Source organism: Lipophrys pholis (assembly GCF_963383615.2).
Source record: "Lipophrys pholis genome assembly, chromosome: 11".
NCBI classification, from domain to species: Eukaryota; Metazoa; Chordata; class Actinopteri; order Blenniiformes; family Blenniidae; genus Lipophrys; species Lipophrys pholis.
Genome location: NC_137631.1, coordinates 23,665,083 through 23,685,109, shown reverse-complemented (window position 1 = coordinate 23,685,109; position 20,027 = coordinate 23,665,083). Strand labels below are relative to the sequence as shown.

Genomic DNA, 20,027 nt, shown 5'->3' with positions numbered 1-20,027 from the left:
GATAAACTTGATGTATTTGTTGAATGGAAGTAGATTTGCTCATCCTGCTGCTGGATTTTCACTGATATTTCATTTTGTGTGTTGAGTAGCTGGACCTGCTCAGGCACACCCAGGCTCAGACTGCGTATCAGTGACAGATGTTCTCATCTTGTTACGATGTCTGTGAAGCAGATATGCTGCTGCTTACAAACATGTTACCTCCTCAACATATGGTCTAATCCTTGATTTTTTTTTTGGAAGTCAGTAATATTACATTTAGAGTTTCCAAGAGAAAGTCGATGATACTGAAGGCAAACGCATCTGGTTGTCTGACTTGTTAAAAGTAAGAAATATAGAGTAGTTGATAAAATTTTATCTTCTTAGTTTACGATGGTTTTTATTTTTCATTAGCTGGTGGAAGATGAATTGATTTCAGACAGTCAAATGTGTGCTGGACAAAATCCTACAAATACAAGTCTTAATACCGTTTCTCTTTCTTATCTGGCGCACACTGACTGCCTCTATCTGGAGGGCTGGTTAAGTTTAGGCATGAAGACAGAAAACGTTCAGGTATCTATGAAGTGATTAGATAGATTACATTACGTGATTTAATGCTGCTTTAAACTTTGCGAATCATTTCAGGATCATTAACCATTTATTGACATCCAAACAATGTTCGTGTCAAGAAAATGTAAAGATCCCATATTTGAAAATCAACAAAAAGAGTGTTGTTTGACTTTATAAGATGCCACGGGAACATTACTACTTTTGGCAGACAGTCGGAGCATGATTACAACTGCTAAAGTTTCAATGGTCTAGTTACTTTGTACTTTTAATCAGAAGTGAAAATAGTTGGAGAGCTTCTGAGCTGCCGCCTCTCTGTCCCGCTCAAGTGAAAACCAGAAATGTTGGTTGCGTTTTGGTTGTCCGCTACTGGAAAGGCTTTGAAAATGGATCCCAAGGTGGAACTTTTGAAAAACGCTTAGACTCTTGTCTCAGTGTCGACAGCGGAAAACAAAACTTACCTGAAATACTGCCCCTGCGCATGTGCCCCATGGCCGTAGTGAGTAGTTCTTCTGCACACGTGCGAAAAGATCGACTCAAGAGTGTCACGACTCCCAGTACACGATCTCCTGAGACTTGGTAGTTTTATTGTTGAACAATAACCCAACTTGGTCCTCTGTCCATACGAAGGTCTCTGTACTCCCATTGTTAATGTTTAAAGCGAATTATTCTCTGCACGCATGTGTGTGTGGTTTTACTGCAAAAATCTATTCCGTTTTCAGAGTTCCTGCCGTTTCCGTGTAAAGGGACATTGTTTTCAAAACTGTCCTGACTCTAAAACGCAAAAATGACTTGAAACGTTGTCCTGTAGATCGGGTCTTAGTGTTTAACAGTAATTGTATCATCATCGGTAAGCAATATAATAAATTTAATCTGTTTTAAGTTTATCGACATGTTAACTTTCCATCTGCTGTAAAGTGTTACTTCATCAACTTCAAAGAGCGACTTGATTTGTGCTTTCGCGAGCGGCCTCAGCACACCCAGAATAAACATTTAGCAGAAATACTTGATGTCTCGAATTGTCCCACTTCAGGCATTAGTAGAAACGCGGACGCTTCAAAACAACTCGCTGCAGCAATGTCAAACTCATCCAGGAGCTCAACTTCCATCTCCACTTGAATGAGCCATCTGTCTCTTTGCAAGTTTGATTCCCTCTATTTTTAGAAGGTGAAGGGTCACATTTGACGATTCGTGAAATATCCATAATCTCATATTCTAAATCTCCTGTGACCACTTCAGTCCATACCTTATGAGAGGCTGATAGCATATTCATAGTTGCGCAGGTCTATAGGCGCGCACGCTCACAATCCTGTGTGCTTTATTAGAAAAAAACTGTCATGAATATCTTATAGGCTGCTAATGCCGTGTGATACATTAGGATCTGAACACATTAAAGTTTTAAGACCACATTAGATTGGCAAAGACAGAAGGATTAGGAGAGCAGAGGGGGGGGGTTGGGTGTAGAGAGAAAAGACCAAAGAAAGTGATTCAAAAAAAAAAAAAAACAGAGCAGCCATGGTTTATATTTGGATGCAATGTAGTTTATTTCTGTGAGCGGATGAGACGGTCACAGTTTCTTCTTGACAGGTCAGACAAGTCAGAAGAGGAAACAAAGGGACATTCAAAAGAGAAGTACCTGGATGCATGACGCCGTCAGGAAAAGGATACGGTGCTCAAGCAAATGAAAAGAGCGGTAGATCAGCGCTCTGTGTGCTTTTTTAATAATTCAGTGGCTTCAGCCGTGCGTGGCCAAAGAGTTCCGAGTCTGACCCTCCCATCTCCTCCTCCTAATATTGCTGAATTGCAAGTTAAGCGTGTGAATAGCTTTAGTTGGTCCCGCTCCCTCAGTCTTACAGTTGATAGTGCTGACCTGTGAGTTTGCCCTCGTCCCTGCAGAGACCCGCCTCCCACCTGAAACGGCGTGTGTGTGTGTGTGTGTGTGTGTGTGTGTGTGTGTGTGTGTGTGTGTGTGTGTGTGTGTGTGTGTGTGTGTGTGTGTGTGTGTGTGTGTGTGTGTGTGTGTGTGTGTGTGTGTGTTTTGGTGTGTTAATATGTAATCAGTCAGATGAAGACAAGTGTACTCCAGGTAACGGGGTCACGACCTCTCCTATGTGAAACACCAGCGCTTATGCAGCACACACACACACACACACACACACACACACACACACACACACACACACACACACACACACACACACGGAGTTTAGTTGAAAGTGAGTGGTCCTTTGACCCCGAGTAAAGAGTGGCTTGTTCTCTCAGTGGTGGCGCAGACCTCACCCAGTTCATTAATACAGTCCATCAACCTCCAACACCTCCAACACCTCCAACTTCTTACTGCTTCCACCCTGAGCCTTGAGTTTCCTCACCTCTCGAGTCTTCTATCTATCCTTCTTTCTTTCTTTCTCGCTTCTCTCCGCACGGCAGAATAACCTGTATTCTCACGATGCTTCGTCGTTTAAAAGTTGTTTTCCTTGTTCCTCTGCAGGAAAACGTCTCCAGGAGTGGGTGTGTGTGATTCTGTGTCTCTTCCTCTTCATCATCAACTTCTCCTTCCTCGTCCTCCATTTCTCCACCGTTCACATCTACAAGATCATCCTTGGCATCGGTGAGCTGGCACTCGTATAAACCCACAGTTTAGGAGAACGAATTCTTCGACCTGTAAACTTGAAACTGAAACAAAAAATAATTTTAAATATTTTTTTTATTTGACGTTGGAAATCATTCATTTATGCTGTTCTGTGTTTTGCATCTCTTCCCCTCTGTGTGCCAGTCTTGGGGATAGTGACGGCCGATTTTGCATCAGGGATTGTGCACTGGGGGGCAGATACCTGGGGATCTGTGGACATCTCTGTTATTGGCAAGGTGAGCACACACAGTCATACTATATTAACCACCATCTAGTAATTTCACACCAATTGGAAGCTTAATTCCCCTTACAGAATTACAACTTCAGTGCAGACTTTAATGCTTCTTTATCAGCTTCTGATATGTCGGTCATACTGATTGATTAAGGAGGTCACCGACTAACTTGTAACTTTACAGAATAGAACATTTTTTTAAATTCAGAATTGATTTTTTTTTTTAAATATGATCTTGTCAATTATAAGTTTGGTTACAAGTGGGTAGGATGTTTATTCATCATTTATTCTAGACTCATTAGGGATAGGCCCAGTCTGCCCCCTAGCTCATCAGAATTTAAAATAATAATGGATTAAACCAATCAATATTGCATACATTCATATCCTGCAGTGTTTGAGGTAGTTTTGAGACATCATGTTAGAAAGTTGGTTTGTTCAGTTGATAGAGCATGAGACTCGCAATCTCAATGTAGTGGGTTCATGTCCCACGCCGGGCGCCACATTCCCGTGGGCTCACCACCCGCAGGAAGTTTCTTAATTGGTGCTATGTGATCTGGGTGACGGTGCTCAGACTGTCACCTCCGCGACCCGGAAACGGATAAGCGGGAGAAAATGGATGGATGGATGTATGTTAGAAAAAAGTTCAAGATTAGCAGTACCAGAATAAAATCTGACATACGATCACTCCAAATTCAAAGTCTTTGGATATTAAAGCTATGGAACCCCAGCTGGTGCTAACTGCGTTAACCACAACTTGTCCAGTTTACCATCATTTACCCTGAGACACTGTAATCCTGGCTGGTCTGAAAGGATGAGCAGCTCATCACCACTTTGTTATTCTGTACTTTAGCAGCATTCTGTTAGCACGTACTACCATCTAGTGATCTCACATGGTATTTGTTGCATCTTTCTAAAAGTCATGACGAGCCAAACAAGTGAAAAAAGTGTGCTTTGCTTTTTATATTTAACAAAATATAGTGTTAACATTCCCAGCTGTCTCCCCTACACTATACACAGTGCTTTGTGTTGTTGAATTGGTTTGAGGACATCAAATGTAATGTTTATTAATGAAACATGAATGATTTGCAACTAAATTAGCTTCTTTTCCACAGTTACTTTGTTGGAAATTCAGTTAAAATAAGTTTTAACATTTCAATGAGCACTTGTATCACAGGCAAGTGGACCTATTGAGTATTGTGCTGGTGTGCCGTGTCTCCTGAGGCTGCATCACCATGGCAGCGTGGCGGCTGCACCTTATTCCCCGGAGATTCAGGTCTGCTATAGTGACCTGGAAACGAAATGTCACGGTAACATGGAGGGATCTCCCTACATACAGCAGTGCCTATAGTCCCAGTATACACACGCACACTCACACGCACACGCACACGCACACGCACACACACACGCACACACACACACACACACACACACACACACACACACACACACACACACACACACACACACACACACACACACACACACACACGCACATGCACGTGTTGTGAATGGCCTCACCTTGACCCACTGCAACCTGTCAAAACACAGCGCCAAAATGCATGTATGCACACATGTCTGTAGGTTAAGATGGATGCTTATGCACTGCAATCGCACATTAAAAGCTAAAAAAAAGAAAAAAAACGCCTTTGTTAACGTGCACACACGTCGCAGCCAATTAGACTAAAGGTTACCCTCATTTGATCCAATTAAAATCAGTGTGATCAGGTGCAGCATGCAGATTGGCTCATGTGAACTTTGTTTTGATTAATGGGATGTGAATTTAGTGACTGTTATCGTCTGCGTGTGAATGTGTGTGTAGTTCATGTACTGTCTCTCGTATCAATGAATTATTCATCGTAAACAATTTGTTAAAACGTTGGGGATAATATGTCTTTTTAAACCTGAAGTTTTCCAATTAGAACAATAGTTGTTATTCACACTGAACCCATTCATTATACGCGCATGATTAATAATGATGTAATATTACTCACAAATGAGTTAAAATATGTGCAATTCATCACCTACTGGGATCCAAAAAGTGTATTTTTGATGTGGTAATCATAAAATAGCAATATATTTAAGCTTATGTTCAAAACTCGGCTTTACTGGATTTTTCGCTTCTTCTTCGCACTCCGGTCGTGTCCGGCAGTCGTGCCAGAGATTCTTAATCTAAGAGCAAAGACTGTTCTGACACTAAAAGGCTCCCTGTCTTGTAATATTGTACGCCTAAGCTGCCGAACAAGACAAGGAAATGACTAAACAGAGAATTAGTTCAAGTAGTTGATTAAAAAGAACAAATGTTGATTTGGTTTTGTTCACACATTTGTATGATTATTGATAATGAGGAATTTTGTGTATTCCTCAAGCACAGCACTATCGGGTGACTCGAAACCCTGATTTTTGGAGTCCAGTGGTTTTTTTTTCTTTTGTGTGTGTGTGTTTGCTGAAGGTATTCTGCAGTTTGATGTTTATTTATGATGTGGCATTTATTGAGGTTTGGGGTAGTTACTGGGACCAAAGGCACAGCGGCCGCCGCGGATTTGCATGGTGTGTTGGACACTGTAGGAGACCTCTAATAAAGACTTTAACTGGTAGAGAAGACGAGCGCGCTGCAGAACACCTGAGGCTAATAGTGGCTGCAGTTATACCGCAAGACGGAGCATTTGAAGCCAGTGTGGCCCTTTGTTATGTGTTTGTACTGCCATTTGTTTACTTTTTAGTGTTTGTGTAGGTATGTCCTGTGTGTGTGTGTTTACGTACATGTGTATGTCTTTTGCTTTGTTTCCAGTTCCCTGCGGCCTTTGTTTGTTAAGACGTCCTCACTGACGACGCGCCGATCGTGCGATAAACGCGGTGAAGAAGCATTAATGCAGACACATGTCGTTCGCACATACACGCCGCAGTTCTCTAACGCTTTCGCCTCCGGAGCCACGCAATCACAAGACTGAACTGTTGTCGTATCGTAAACAATATCACCAGCAGAGACGGACCTTTTGATCGATTTGGTACTAGAAAATGCATCTTCAACGTCTTCTACGGAATTCTGTACGTGTGTCTCTGCTCATGTCTCCACACACACATATGTTTACAGGCACTGTACCACTTCTCAGACAAATTCAGCGTACATAGCTGCTTTCTTTCACAACATTCGTGACAGCATGTCATTGCATCTTAGGCTATAGAGAAATAGTTTTTATGCTGGATGTCCTTCCCACCATGTGGATTCGAACCCAGGGTGTCCATGGAAAGGGCACAAGATTTTTTTTATCAGAATAAATCAATGCAATTAAAAAACAAAAACCATGAGTGATAATAAGTGATCCTACTGTAAATTGAAATAAGTCATCAAATATACCATATAGTGAAATAAAAAGAAATGTTTTAAATGACAATTTATTCATCAGGAAAATATGAAACAAATGAGTAAATAAAAAAAACCCTGAAAAAACAGAAAAAACAGGAATAAATAAACAAATACACATGAAGCTATAAAACCAAACTAACAAGTTAAGGGTTTTTGTATTTTCTTTACTGAGAATCCGACTTCCTTTTTTGTATTCGAGCTTTGCCTTTGTTCCTGTTGTATTTTTCTGTCTTACACTTTTAATGCCGCCTTGGATCTCCCTTGAAAATGAGGTTGATATCCTCAGGGGGATTTACCTACATCTATGAAGGTTAAATAAAAATAAAAAGCTTGTTAAAACACCATAAATAAAGGCCCACAAATAAGCGTAAAGCAGCAAGCACATGCACCATTAATTGGTACTCGGTTATTTATGTAATGCTGTCAAATCCTCTTGTATAAAGGTATTTAATGGAAACATGCAGCGATTCACATTTTATCCACTTAAATAACAATTCAATAGAAACGTAATTATTGCTCATCGCCAGAGACACACTAAAGACACATTAATTAAATATTAATGACATTCATTTAGGTAAAACTTTACTTTATTATAATGTTCAGGAATGTCAAGACTATCATGTCTATTAATCAGAAATGTTTGGTTTGATTGTGAAAAAGCTAATCTGTGCCTGAATCGCATCAGTGTCTTTAAAAAGTACTCGACAATTCCCCAGTAGTTTTGAAAACAATCCCTCCGACAGGCTTCGGGCCATGCTGTTTTTCCTCTCTCTGTTCTTTCGTTGTCATCGTGTCGTCGAGCTTTAATTGACTCAACAAGGATTTCGCAGTCCTCTAATGACACCACTTTGAGGACAAAGTCACGCTCATTACTTCCCAATGATGCCCAATTCACACTGAAATTTGCCAGATGTGCTCCAGATTAGGGATGTACGTCGAGGATGCTTCCTCCGCTTGTTTCACTTCTATAGGAAGCGTTCTCGAGCTGCGGCTACTTCTCCTTCCGTGCTTCTTGTTGCAACTTTAGAACACGTATCTCTTTCAAGGCAACTCTCCAGTGAGGCTGATTAGAGCTTTGAAGGAGAGTTAATTAAATGATGCTCAATCAGTTCCTACTTAAAGGCTGGGAAGGAAAGAGGAGGCTATAGTGGGAGAGTGTCTGTGGAAAGAGATGGCAACAAAAAAGTGAGATGAAAATACAGTGAAAAGGTCGAAAGGACAACAAAAAAAAAGAAGAAGAAGAAGAAGGGGGTGGAAGGGCGTGTCTGCCTTAGCAGTGGGACAGCACCGGCTGCTGGGGCGACGGGCGATGTGAGCCGGTGATTAACGGACGTCGTGCGAGGCGGGCCGTTAAACGGTGTGGGATTAGAGGACATGCAGCAACTGGTGGCCCGCCGTTAACTGGGAGCGCCGCGCCGCCCCTCTCGGCACGACCTCCGCGGCTTAGCCGGCCTTTCATCTAGCTGAGGGCTGCAGTGAGAGGAGGGGTGGGGGTGGCGGGGGGAGAGGCGGGCGAGAGCCGAGATGGGCACATAATTGTGGAGATATCAACAGATAGTTTCTGTGTTTGCAGTGGCACCCACAACGACGCGCGCCGAAAAGGGAGTGTGATTGCCTCGAACAGCGAACCCGACAATAATGAGTTTTCATGCTGATGCTTCCACAACTTCACACACACGCAGACACACGTACACACACACACACACACACATACATATGCACGCCGTGTGAAAACACATGCAAGCCTTCCCCCATTTTTTATTTATTTATTTATTTTTCCCACAGAGGCAAATAAATTACCTTTATGCTGTGTGTGCATGTGGGTGTGTTTCTTTTTTGTCCTCTTTTCTGCTTCTGAGATTCAGATTCAGCCTTTCATTTGAGACCCCCATGCTCTCACAGACAGGTGTCTGCCTCTGCACAGTGCAGGTGGGGTTTGCGAGCATGTGTGTGTTTTGAAGCTGACTTTTTTTGAACTTAAGCGGGGCGTCCGCGGGTCATTTATGTGTGTGAGTGTGTTTGTGCGGGCTGACTGCTGTTCTGTGGTTTATTAGGATGCTGGATATGAGCTTTGGGGCTGAGCAGGATGGCTGGCATCGCTAAGCATGGTGTGTGTGCGTGTGTGTGTGTGTGTGTGTGTGTGTGTGTGTGTGTGTGATCTGAATTCATGTAAAGACTGTGAACAATGTTTTGTAATTGTGATTTAAAGTGACTTAAGTGAGAGAATCTAACAGCTTTTTTCATTTAAACTTTCTCTTCTGGTCGTGCCATTTAGAGTGTGTCCATGTTTCACTGAGGCGACAAAATGTTTATGTAAGTGTATTTGCTCTGACTAACCATAACATTATGACCAGGAGAGGTAATGTTTTTAGATTGCCCCTTTATCCAGGCACCTAATGGTGGCAGGTGTATTTCAGTAAGCATTTTGAGAGTGTAAGAATTCAAGTTGATGACGGAACGGAAAGCGTCTATCGGTCAGAAGTTATAGCTGATCGTGTCAGAAAGTGGTGAGAATCCACAGTGCATCCATCAGTTTGTTGTGTATGGGAATGTACATTCAACCTAATGGTCATAATTTTATGGCTTATTCATATATGTTTGTTTTATTACTTTTGAAATTAGTTTCAGGCAAAGGAACTACAATAAGAGTATTTCATATGACAGCTACTATGATTAGTAGATAAGAGTCTAAGCGAGAACAGTCCTGTTGTTTTTGTCTTTTCGTAGGCATTTATTCGACCATTCAGGGAGCACCACATTGATCCAACTGCCATCACTCGCCACGACTTCATCGAAACCAATGGCGACAACTGTATGATCCCGATCCTGCCACTGGCTTACATGGCCTACAAGTTCCTCACATACACACCAGGTAGGTTTTCACACATAAACAAACGTGTGGGCCTAAAAACTGCAAAAAGTTTCCGGTCAAATTCTGGCAGAGTTCCTGCACAGAGGTGATCCCTCTTTAGATCCTAAAAACACCGTGTACTTACTCACAGTTACATCCCATTAATCGGTGAAGTTTGTACAAGGACGTCAGAAAGTCGGCGACTCGACGTCTTAACAATCTGTGACTTAAAGTCGAAAGGTGTGAAAAGTACGGGCAGTCACAAGAAGTTGTTGGAAAGCCTGGGTCAGTGTTCGCTGGCAATCATGTGCTCTGACCTTCTGAGCGCAGGGCAGGAGGGGAGGGTCCGGAGGAGGAGGATCAGCAGGAGAGACTGAGAAAGCTGCTGTCGGAGAGGTGACACATCCACCCGTCATGTGTGCACTTCAGCCAGGGCCGAGAGGTCACCGATGGGAGGAGACGAGGGGAGTTGACATCAGTTTAGTCAGGTCAGGGGTCTGGTTTGCAAAGGAGTCGTTTTCTTAAGCTGTTCACAAGCACTAGGAAGCGAGCGTATACGTTTGTCCGTCCATCAGTTCTCTACGCCTGCTTCACCCAGCAAACTGCAGGGATGGACCTTCATTGGATGAAGACTCCATTGTCTTACCAGAACAAAGCATTGTAATATAATTTTTTCTAAAATTCAGGTTGTAAGGAGCCGGTGCTGATTCCAGCTGACAGCTTTAATTTTCGCAGGAACTTGAATCCGGTACAAATTTGCACGTACACAGGGAGAACATTCAAACTTCTCCCAAAAAAGCCTTGAGCCTGACTATGAACTGTTATGCAAGTCCGACAGCAATATTTCTTAATGTCTGTGTAGTATAAACATCAAGCACATGAGGTAAAGATGGCTTTTTTTTCCCAGAACCAAGAAAAATAGGACAACATAAACTATAATCACACTGTTAACATGAAACAAACAAAAGTCTGACTCCGAAAGAAAGGCGATACATCTTTACGATTCAAAACAGGAAGCACAGAGGAGCAACAAAACAAACACCCAAAGGTCAGCTGTTGGTTCACAGGAGGGATGAGTGCATAAGGGCGACGAAGGAGGGAGGATTAGAGGGGGTGGGGGGGTTGGGGGGGGTGGGTAGTGAGGTCCACTTGTAGGTGACATCTACACCTGTCATGTCACACACCACTGGGAGTCAAGAGGTCGCTAAACGGAGACGGAGAGAGACGCAGTGACATCTACACCTGTCATGTCTGCACCTTAAGAGGTCAGAGCTAAGAGTTTGAGACAGAGAGAGAGAGAGAGAGAGAGAGAGAGAGAGAGAGAGAGAGAGAGAGAGAGAGAGAGAGAGAGAGCGAGCGAGCGAGCACGGGGTGGTGGTACCTGAGGGTCATGTAGCGGTAAGATGACATCTAAACCTGTCATGTCAAGCTCCTCGCAGAGGCAGGCGGTCACCAGACAAAGACGGAGACAGAGGTAGATCGGGGGAAAGCTGAAAACCGTGCGGTGGCATCTCCAGCTGTCGTGTCTGCACTTGAACTGGGGTCAAGAGATTGCGGTTTTAACCAAAGAGAGGGAGCGAGGGGATGGAGGTAGATGGAGAGGACAGCTGTAAGTCATACCGACAGAAAGGCCCGAGTGAATAACAACGGCCGCGTGACAGACAGGCGACAGAAGAAAGACAGACCAATTCATTTCGCCAAATCAGACACATGAATGGGAATTGATAGTTGTTTAAATATAAAAGAACGTATTTGGAGAAAATGCATCAAATATACTGTACATATTTTTCAATCCAAGTAAAGTGGAGCTCTCACACATCAAAGGGAAGCTCTTCCACAGTTTAAGATCTCATGTAGGACATTTTGATTAATGTCAGATTTGAAACCATATTCACTCCTGTCAGACTCTCAAACCTCTCCACAGTCCATCTCCCCTTTATCTTCATCTATGTTACACTGCCCAACTCATCCCGTTGTTTTTCTACTTCGAGTGACCTCTTTTTGTGCAAAGTTGTGTTTTCAGTGTGACTTTTCTCTCCGAGCCGGTAAACCATTATCTGCTATTCCCCCGGCTGCATCTGAAGTCCAGCTTCACCTTTATCGGCTTCCACCATAAAAACACAGCAGCACGCAGGCTGTCCAGTCCCAGCATGCCTTTGCAGGAATGATGTGTATTTTTGTTTTAGGAGTGTGAAGCTGGGATTGCAGAAGTTGTTTAAATATTTAAAGGTGAGGGGGTGACGATTCATAGTTACATTTGGACGTCAGTGGGACTCTTAGCAACTCCACAAAGGAAAGACTGAATAAAATGTTCTTGTGTTGCAACACTAAGGTACGAAGCGGTGAAACGCAGTACCTGGGCTGGCTTGGTATTAGCTGTTCATCGCTGCTGTAAGTTGATTAGAATAGACTTTTTTTTTTTTTTATATCTGTGAGCTGATAGATCTCCTTTTACAGACGTTTTTGCACTTATTCCACATCATCCTACTTATCTCCGTGTTCTCCTTCTCTCTCCCCTGCTGCCACTCTTCCCTGTCTTTCTCCCTCATTCTCCATCTCCTCATCCTCCCCTCCCGGTGTCTTCATCTCTCCGAGGCTCTTGCCAGCATCCTCTCGGTGGGAGTGCTACGCCTTCCTGCTGGCCCCTTTTTCATTACACTTAACAGTTTGATCAATTATTCTATTAACGTTTACTCGGTCGTTCTCTCTCTTTGCAAACATCTCGTCTGGCTGGCGTCACCTTTCAGAGGCCTTGGCGGCGTCCTACCCCTGGGACTGCTACGTCTTTGCTCTGGCGGTTTTCGTGACGCTGACCAATCAGATTCACAAGTGGAGTCACTCCTACTTCGGCCTCCCGCGCTGGGTCACGCTGCTCCAGGACTGGCATTTAGTGTTGCCACGGAAACACCACCGCATCCACCATGTCTCGCCGCACGAGACGTACTACTGCATTACTACAGGTACGAGGCCGTTTTGTTGCAATCTCACCCCAATTTTCTTTTCTTTCGGCTTTTTCTCCCTTTTTCTGATTGACATTTACGTTTACCTTTTGTCTTCTTTCTAAATGTAAAGTTTGTGTTTATACATCATGCGATTGTTCCCAATGTTAGAAAAGTCATCTTGTGCATCTATATCCATCACGCCTGTAAGGATACTACCAGTACTAATAAATTTGTTATTCACTCATCCCTCTTCGAAACCCTTTTAGCCAATGTGTTGTCGTTGAGTCAATCCCAGCTGACTATGAGTGAAGGCAGCGTATACAGGACACTGGACAGCTTGCCAGTTGCACTTTGCACAAAGAACCTTTTGTGTGATAGTAACTTTAAGTTTAGGTGGAAAAAAGGAGTTAAAACTATTCCATATTGAAGTTACAGCTATTCGAAGGACACGACAGTATCGTAGCGCAGCCTTCTTACAGCCATTTTTACTAGTATGTTCCAGACTTTAGGATGCACTTTAAGCTTAATTCAACAGTAACCTTGTTTTGTGTAACTTTTGTGCTTGGGTAAAAGTTAGTGGCAGTCGATGAGAAATCGGGGCCAGAATTTTGTGACGATGTTACTTTTGAAAATGTTGACAAGGTCATTTGTCTCATTTGCCTCTTCTGTGTCTCCACCACACCCTCTCTGCTGTGCTGTGCATTGACTTTGTTTGTGGGCGGAGGAGCTACGAGCCATTAAACAGAGGGCAGAGGAGAGACTGCAGCGTGATGAGTCCCCCCCCCCACCCCCACCCCCACCCCCAGAAAAAAAAAGAAAACATCATTGAAGTCGACTTCTATCTTCCACATGGTTTCATCCAACTTTGTCTTCCTGGTCGCTGGTGGAGCCGAACTGTCGAGAGACACTTAAAAACTCACTCACATCACATCTACCGGCTATTGAAGGTCACCAATTAACCTCACATGCATGTTTTTTGACTGTTTGACAAAACCAGAGAATAACCCGAAAAAGAAAATATCCAATTGGCAGCACTTCACACAGGCGCAACACAACTGGACAACAGAATTTCTGCTGACGCTTTCAAATGGTCGGCTCCGAATGTGTCAGAAACAATATGAAAGCATGGATTAGATCAACGGCTCAGGCTTCTGCTGGTGGTGTAATGGTGTGGTGGCAGATTTCTTTTGCAGCCTTTTTTCAGCCTACCTGAATGTTGTTGCTGACCTTGTCCAATCCATTTGTGACCACAGTGTACCTTCTTCACTTCCAACAAGATAACGTACGATGTCAAATCTTCTCAAACGTCTTTGAGGAGTTCATGGAACTCAAAGTTAGTCCAAAAGAGCGCCACAGGAACAATGATCAGGTGTTTTATTATTGCGGGAGAGTTCCTCCCCCATCTTTACCTTTTGGTCTTATAGCCCTGGAATCCCCATAGTGTATGTAAGTGATGCTTGTTTGTTTTCCTCCCAATATCTACAAACAAAGCAATCTTATTCTTTGGGTGTAAAGTTGCTTCACTGACTCTGATAACAGTTTCAAATATTTCCCCAGACAGTTGCAAAATAAATCTAAATCACTCTTTGTTTTAGTCTCTAAACAATAAAAAAAATAAATTAAAAAGAGTGTAACATCACTTTTGAACCCCATCACGTATTTTCCAGTGTGATTGTCGTGGACGGCCATTTTAGATCAGCATAATTGAAGCTGATGACTCTAGAATAATTTCGCTCGCAGTTCTCAGCAGATTTGAATGAAATGGCGGTCGTGTCTGTCTGTCTGTCGGCTTTCCTTATAAATAACTAAAAGAAAATGTTCTGTTTGCATGCGTGTGGGTCTTCGGAGACGCGGGGCCTCTAATAGATCCACATTCTGTATTCTGCGTGCATCTGGGTGAGGGGGAGAGAGAAAAGAGGGAGGATACACAAGGGGAATTCAGCTTGTACGTCACCCTGCGCCCCAGTGGACGACAGATGTGTGTGTGTGTGTGTGTGTGTGTGTGTGTGTGTGTGTGTGTGTGTGTGTGTGTGTGTGTGTGTGTGTGTGTGTGTGTGTGTGTGTGTGTGTGTGTGTGTGTGTGTGTGTGTGTCAAGGGGGGTGGCACAGGAAAAGTGTGTGCCTGTGAGCACGCACACTTGTGTACATCTGCATACTTGAGCATCTGTGTGTACAAGTCATTTTGACCTCTTCGGTTTCTAACCTGTGTGTGTGTGTGTGTGTGTGTGTGTGTGTGTGTGTGTGTGTGTGTGTGTGTGTGTGTGTGTGTGTGTGTGTGTGTGTGTGTGTGTGTGTGTGAGTGGTAGGAGTTGGTGGTGGCAGTTGTGGGGGTGGGAGGGGCCACAGGGGACGGTGACGGCCCCCTGCTCCCCCAGCCTGGCTGCCTGGGCCCGGCTTGGATTCCACTGGGGCTCGCCTAGCTGCCTTTGTGTTCGCCACTGGCTGACAATCCCCATGTATATTTAATGCTAACCTGCTGTCTGTTCTAACAAATAGGACTTCACAGGGGGGGGACAGGGGAGGTGGAGAGGGGGGAGAGTGTGGGAGGGCAAAAAGATGGTGGGTAAGAAGAAGGGATTTGAAATCATTTAAAAAGAAAAAATGGGTAGATGAGTGTGTGGCGAAGGGAAAAGAGACAATAAAAGAGAGTGAAATTAAACAGAACTGGTGGTGGCTTTACTGTCTCACAGTAGAGAGGGGGTCAAGAGAGGGACACACACACACACACACACACACACACATACACATGCACACACACACAGGCACACACACCCCCCTGCAGCTATAGCCTCACCCTATACAAACACATCATGGGTGGTGTGAGCATCAGACAAGGGTAGCTTAAGTACACAGGGCCTGTGCCAAAGCTTTTATTTGCCTCCGTTTACGTCTTCTTTTGAATATGAATACATTTGTATGATTGACGGCAATCTTAACGAAATCTATATGCATTTATGTTGCCTGTATCTATACCGAGCCATTAATTTGTGTGTGTAATGGCGTGTGTGTCTTTGGTAATAATAGTAAAATGCATTTTGCGTGTGTGTGTGTGTGTGTGTGTGTGTGTGTGCAGTCACATGTATTGTACAGTCATGCATGCATTCATGTGTACATGTAAATGTACTTTGGCCTGCAGCCATACATACATGAATGTATTTACCTCAAACACATTCATTCATATCTATTGCAACTATACAAACTGCACAAGAACGGGCAAACTGTGCATTCTTGTGTGTGCGTGCGTGCGTGTGTGTGTGTTTCTGTTTTAGTCGGGGCTAAATCCGTCTCATGGGAGCGTCCCCGTATCCCTGCAGCCCGCTGAAATTTAGTCTGCGCGTGATGATGAGAGTGAGACAGGAGGTTAGATGGAGACGGAGGAGCTGAGGATCAGGACGCAGATAGGGAATACAGATGACAACAAAAGAAGAGGGTAGACGCTGAAGGCAGCGAGGGACGGAAGAGTGAAATTTGAGGTGAAGATAAGAACAGTTTAGGACATCATGCAGAGGGAGGAGCAGTTAAAGAGAGATGGTTAAAAATGGGTCAATCTGAGCCAGAGTTCGCCCGGTGGGTATCGGTGGGGCAGTGGGCGGAGTCACAGTGACAACAGATATCTTAGTCCGGGAGCAAAATCCCAGCAGGGGTTCAGGACCGTGGTGCAATCTGTCCGAAAAACTGAAGATTGTGCTCGAGTGTCATTGCTCATGTCTTTAAGTCAAGTGTGCTCAGGAAGGATTTTGTTTTTCTAAAGTTTCGGTGGCTCTTGTTTTTTAATTGTTTTATGCCAATCTGTGATTGTCATCAGATTTGTGAGGGCTCAGCACTGCAGGGATGTCTTCGATGCTCCAACAGCAATGGGAGCTTCAGATAACGACTCAAACGCAGATCCAACGTGATTGGCTGCTGAATATGTCAAACAATTTGAAATGAATTCACATTCATATGGAAATATCATCACCTCATGACAGCCTTTAACTGTTTAATGAACGAAGAGTCACTTTATTCACAGGATTAAAGTTAGTTTTGTTTGTTTTTTTAAAGTTATGTTTTATGGAATTTAACAACCTTACAAATAAAAATAATAACGTGCCACTCCCACTCTATGGAAAGGACTTCAGCCCATTAAATTTACAGAAAAATAGACCTTTAACAAATAAAATAAAATGACAGTCAAGCAACAAAAGAATTCAAGAAATGACGTTAGAGAAGGGAAACATGTCCATATGCACTCAAGGTCATGTACATACACATGATATTCTGATGAAAATAGGAAAAAGCTAAATTAATGTTGGCGATGGAGCGACCAGGCAGGAAATAATGAGAAGGACTTGTAGTGAAGGAGGACCTGGAGACGGTTGGTGTATCAGTGACGGAGGCAGATGATCCCTGAAGCCAGATGCTGGAGGACGTAGAGGATTTCAGCGAGGCCTGTACGGTGGCTCTGTAGATTACACGCTTGATTTGTTAGTCAGCCCTCCACTTTGGCGCAGCCTGAAATATTAAAACTCTTCCATGGATAAATCCTGCACAGACAACTCCGGCCCACAGAGGATGAGATGGATGGAGGCTGGTGATGCCCTGACATTTTAGTCTAAATGAAATTTTTTGACAACTAGTCAATGGATATGATTTAAACTTGAAACCAAGGCCACATACTGTTTAGTATGTATTTTCTTTTTTTTTAAAGCAGTATATAAAAATTTTGGGACACCTGGACAAGACAATAAATCACAAAGCAGTATTTCTTTATGTATCTACCATTGTATCTCAAGCATGTAACTTGATTTATGGTTTCTTCAACCACATTTTATTCCCCTTATCGCAAAATTACCGCTTCAGTTTGATCCATACGAGGAAGTGGGACCTCTGCCGTTTCCACCCTCATGGCCAACAGACAAGCCCTTCAGGTTTGCTCGAAAAATATGTCCTGGTATGTTTGCAGATCAGCGAAAGCTTGTTTGAAGTCTGAATGCAGTATGAACCAATCGCAGGACGTCTCACAGTGTCTCACAGTCTGTCATGACTGATGAGTCGTTGCAGCTTGTTTGTTTTTTTTTTATACACAGACTGTGGCTGAGTTATTAGCGGTGTAAAACTGCATTAGGTTGCATTAAGCTGAGCACACGGCACTGATGTGGACGGTACGCTGCGGAATTTGGACAAAGCAACTGTCCGACATGTGTCTCTTTAATTTTTTATTTGGCCCAAAGTCACCACATTTGTGAAACAAACCCCATAAGCAAACCTTCCAGCTTTTTCTTAACTCTGGTTCAGACCTGGGCTGCACAGTGGCATAGTGAGCACTCTTAAGTATTCTCTTTTTATTTGTTCAGGCTTGTAGGTTTTTTTTCCGTTTTTTTTTAACATCTTCATCAAAACATGTAAATTCTATTAAATTCAACCTCATTATAGCGCCAAATACAACACAGTCATTTCAAGGCACTTTTACAGAGAAAACCCGAAAAATAGTGCCATAATAACCTTTACATTTAAACTTTAAAGTTTGATGTTGAGGTGTAGAGTAAATGTGATGAATACAATCTCAATATAAATTCAATTTTAATTAAACCTTCTGGTACAAATACAGTGAAATGTCCCCCAAGAATGGGTGTAAATGTGAGCGTGTGATTGTCCATCTCATCCGTTTCAACTGTGATGGTTTGATGAAAAGTCCCAGGGTGCACCCTGCCTTTGCCCAAACTCAGTTTAGATCGGCTCCAGCGCCTTGCGACCGAGTGTATGAAATCACTTTCCATTTTTAAAATGTATTCTCATTGTACAGTCGTCACTCGTGAAACACTTGAATTCCTATTCAACAGAAATTGTTTTTCTGGAGAGGTAGCGGTGAGCACTGCCACGCACTTACAATTACAAGACGCCATTTAAATGTTGAGCTTGTGTTGAGTTTACATGTTCTCCCTGATCACGAATGGATTTCTCTCCAATCCACACACGTGCGGGATAACAAGAAAACACTGATAGCTAAAGATTCACAGCATCAACACATAACATCCAACTTGAGTCGGGTTACTCCTCATTTTCTCCCGCACTACTTCTGATCAGTTTTGACCAAGAACAGCTTCGGTGTGCCGAAAATCTTAAATTCACGTCACAAACGTGTCATCACATTCTTCTCCTCCTCTGCTGTGCGCCGTTTGCATCTGGCGTCACTCGTCCCAGAATTTGTTTACCCCTGCCTCTCTAATCCTCTTGTCCTTTCTTCACCCCTCCCAGGTTGGTGTAACTACCCTCTGGACCAGCTGGGCTTCTGGAGGCGGATGGAGCGACTGATCGAACGTGTGACGGGGCAGAAGCCACGCTCAGATGACATGGCATGGGCCAAGAAGACTGACTGAAGAAGTAATCCTAAGAAGACACAGAGAGAGAGAGAGAGAGAGAGAGAGAGAGAGAGAGAGAGAGAGAGAGAGAGAGGGAGAGAGAGAGGGATGAGAACAGAGAGGGGCATGCAGATAGAAATGCACATAAATGGACGAGGAGGAAAGGTTCCACGTGCAACACTTGACTAATTTCTCTGTGCTTCTTGCTTTTTCCACTGAAGAGCGAATGTTCAAAGACTGTGTCGCAAAAAAACAAAAAAAAAACGAACTGGAGACATCAGGACGGTTGGAGGAATTCTCGTCTGTGTCGTTATTATAACAAGCTTTGAATGTGGGAAGTGCAAAAATGACGACGTGAAAGCGTTCGGCTGTGACTCCCGGTCAGCTTGTGTGTGTCTTTTTCAGGCCTGTTTAACCAATGAGGTGTGGCGGTGTGTAGGTGGAGGAGGTTTCTGGAGGTTTCTGGAGGTTGGGCTCTCCAGGAGTGATTCCACTCTGCCTGTCGCAGGTAGTTTCTTACGCCACACACACACACACACACACACACACACACACACACACACACACACACACACACACACACACACACACACACACACACACACACACACACACACACACACACACGCGCACACGCACACACACTGGAAGTCAAATGTTCAGTCACCGTCTCTCTTTGATTTTCTGGTCTGACACTTAAAGCGATAAGGTCGTCTGTGTGGTGTTTTTTTTTTTTTAACTTCTCTTTAAAGCCCGGCCACCCTCTTTGAATATTCCTCATTGTATTTACACACAAGAAGATGAAGATCTGATGATCGTGTTGTTGAAATTCTTGAACTTTACCTGCTGCCTGTGACGGGGCGACAATGATTCCACAGGCCAAAAAAGAGAAAACATGATTAAAACACTGTGAAGCTTCACAGCACTAACACACGCCAATATTAACCCTTTTTTTAATTTTTATTTAGTGCACAGTTGCAACTAAAACATTTCAGTTAATTTATGCTTAGCCATTACTTTTACCACACAAGTTTTGCTGATTGTTTATCTTTATGGGCTTTTTATTTATTTATTTATTTATTTATTTGCTGCTGAAAGAACCAATTCAATGGAGCGGTCCAGCATTTT

At 43.3% G+C, this 20,027-nt stretch overlaps 1 protein-coding gene across 1 annotated transcript in view; it reads left to right on the top strand.

The window, feature by feature from the left end:
• The window catches only part of LOC308116318 (plasmanylethanolamine desaturase 1), a 37,977-nt gene extending 18,838 nt beyond the window's left edge, over positions 1-19,139 (top strand). Inside the window, exons 2-6 of the mRNA XM_080474448.1 lie at positions 3,032-3,151; positions 3,317-3,408; positions 9,496-9,640; positions 12,367-12,579; positions 18,796-19,139. Coding sequence (XP_080330574.1) covers positions 3,032-3,151; positions 3,317-3,408; positions 9,496-9,640; positions 12,367-12,579; positions 18,796-18,917 — 692 coding nt within the window. The 3' untranslated portion in view covers positions 18,918-19,139. The remainder of the gene's footprint in view (positions 1-3,031; positions 3,152-3,316; positions 3,409-9,495; positions 9,641-12,366; positions 12,580-18,795) is intronic.
• The last annotated feature ends 888 nt before the right edge of the window (positions 19,140-20,027 follow it).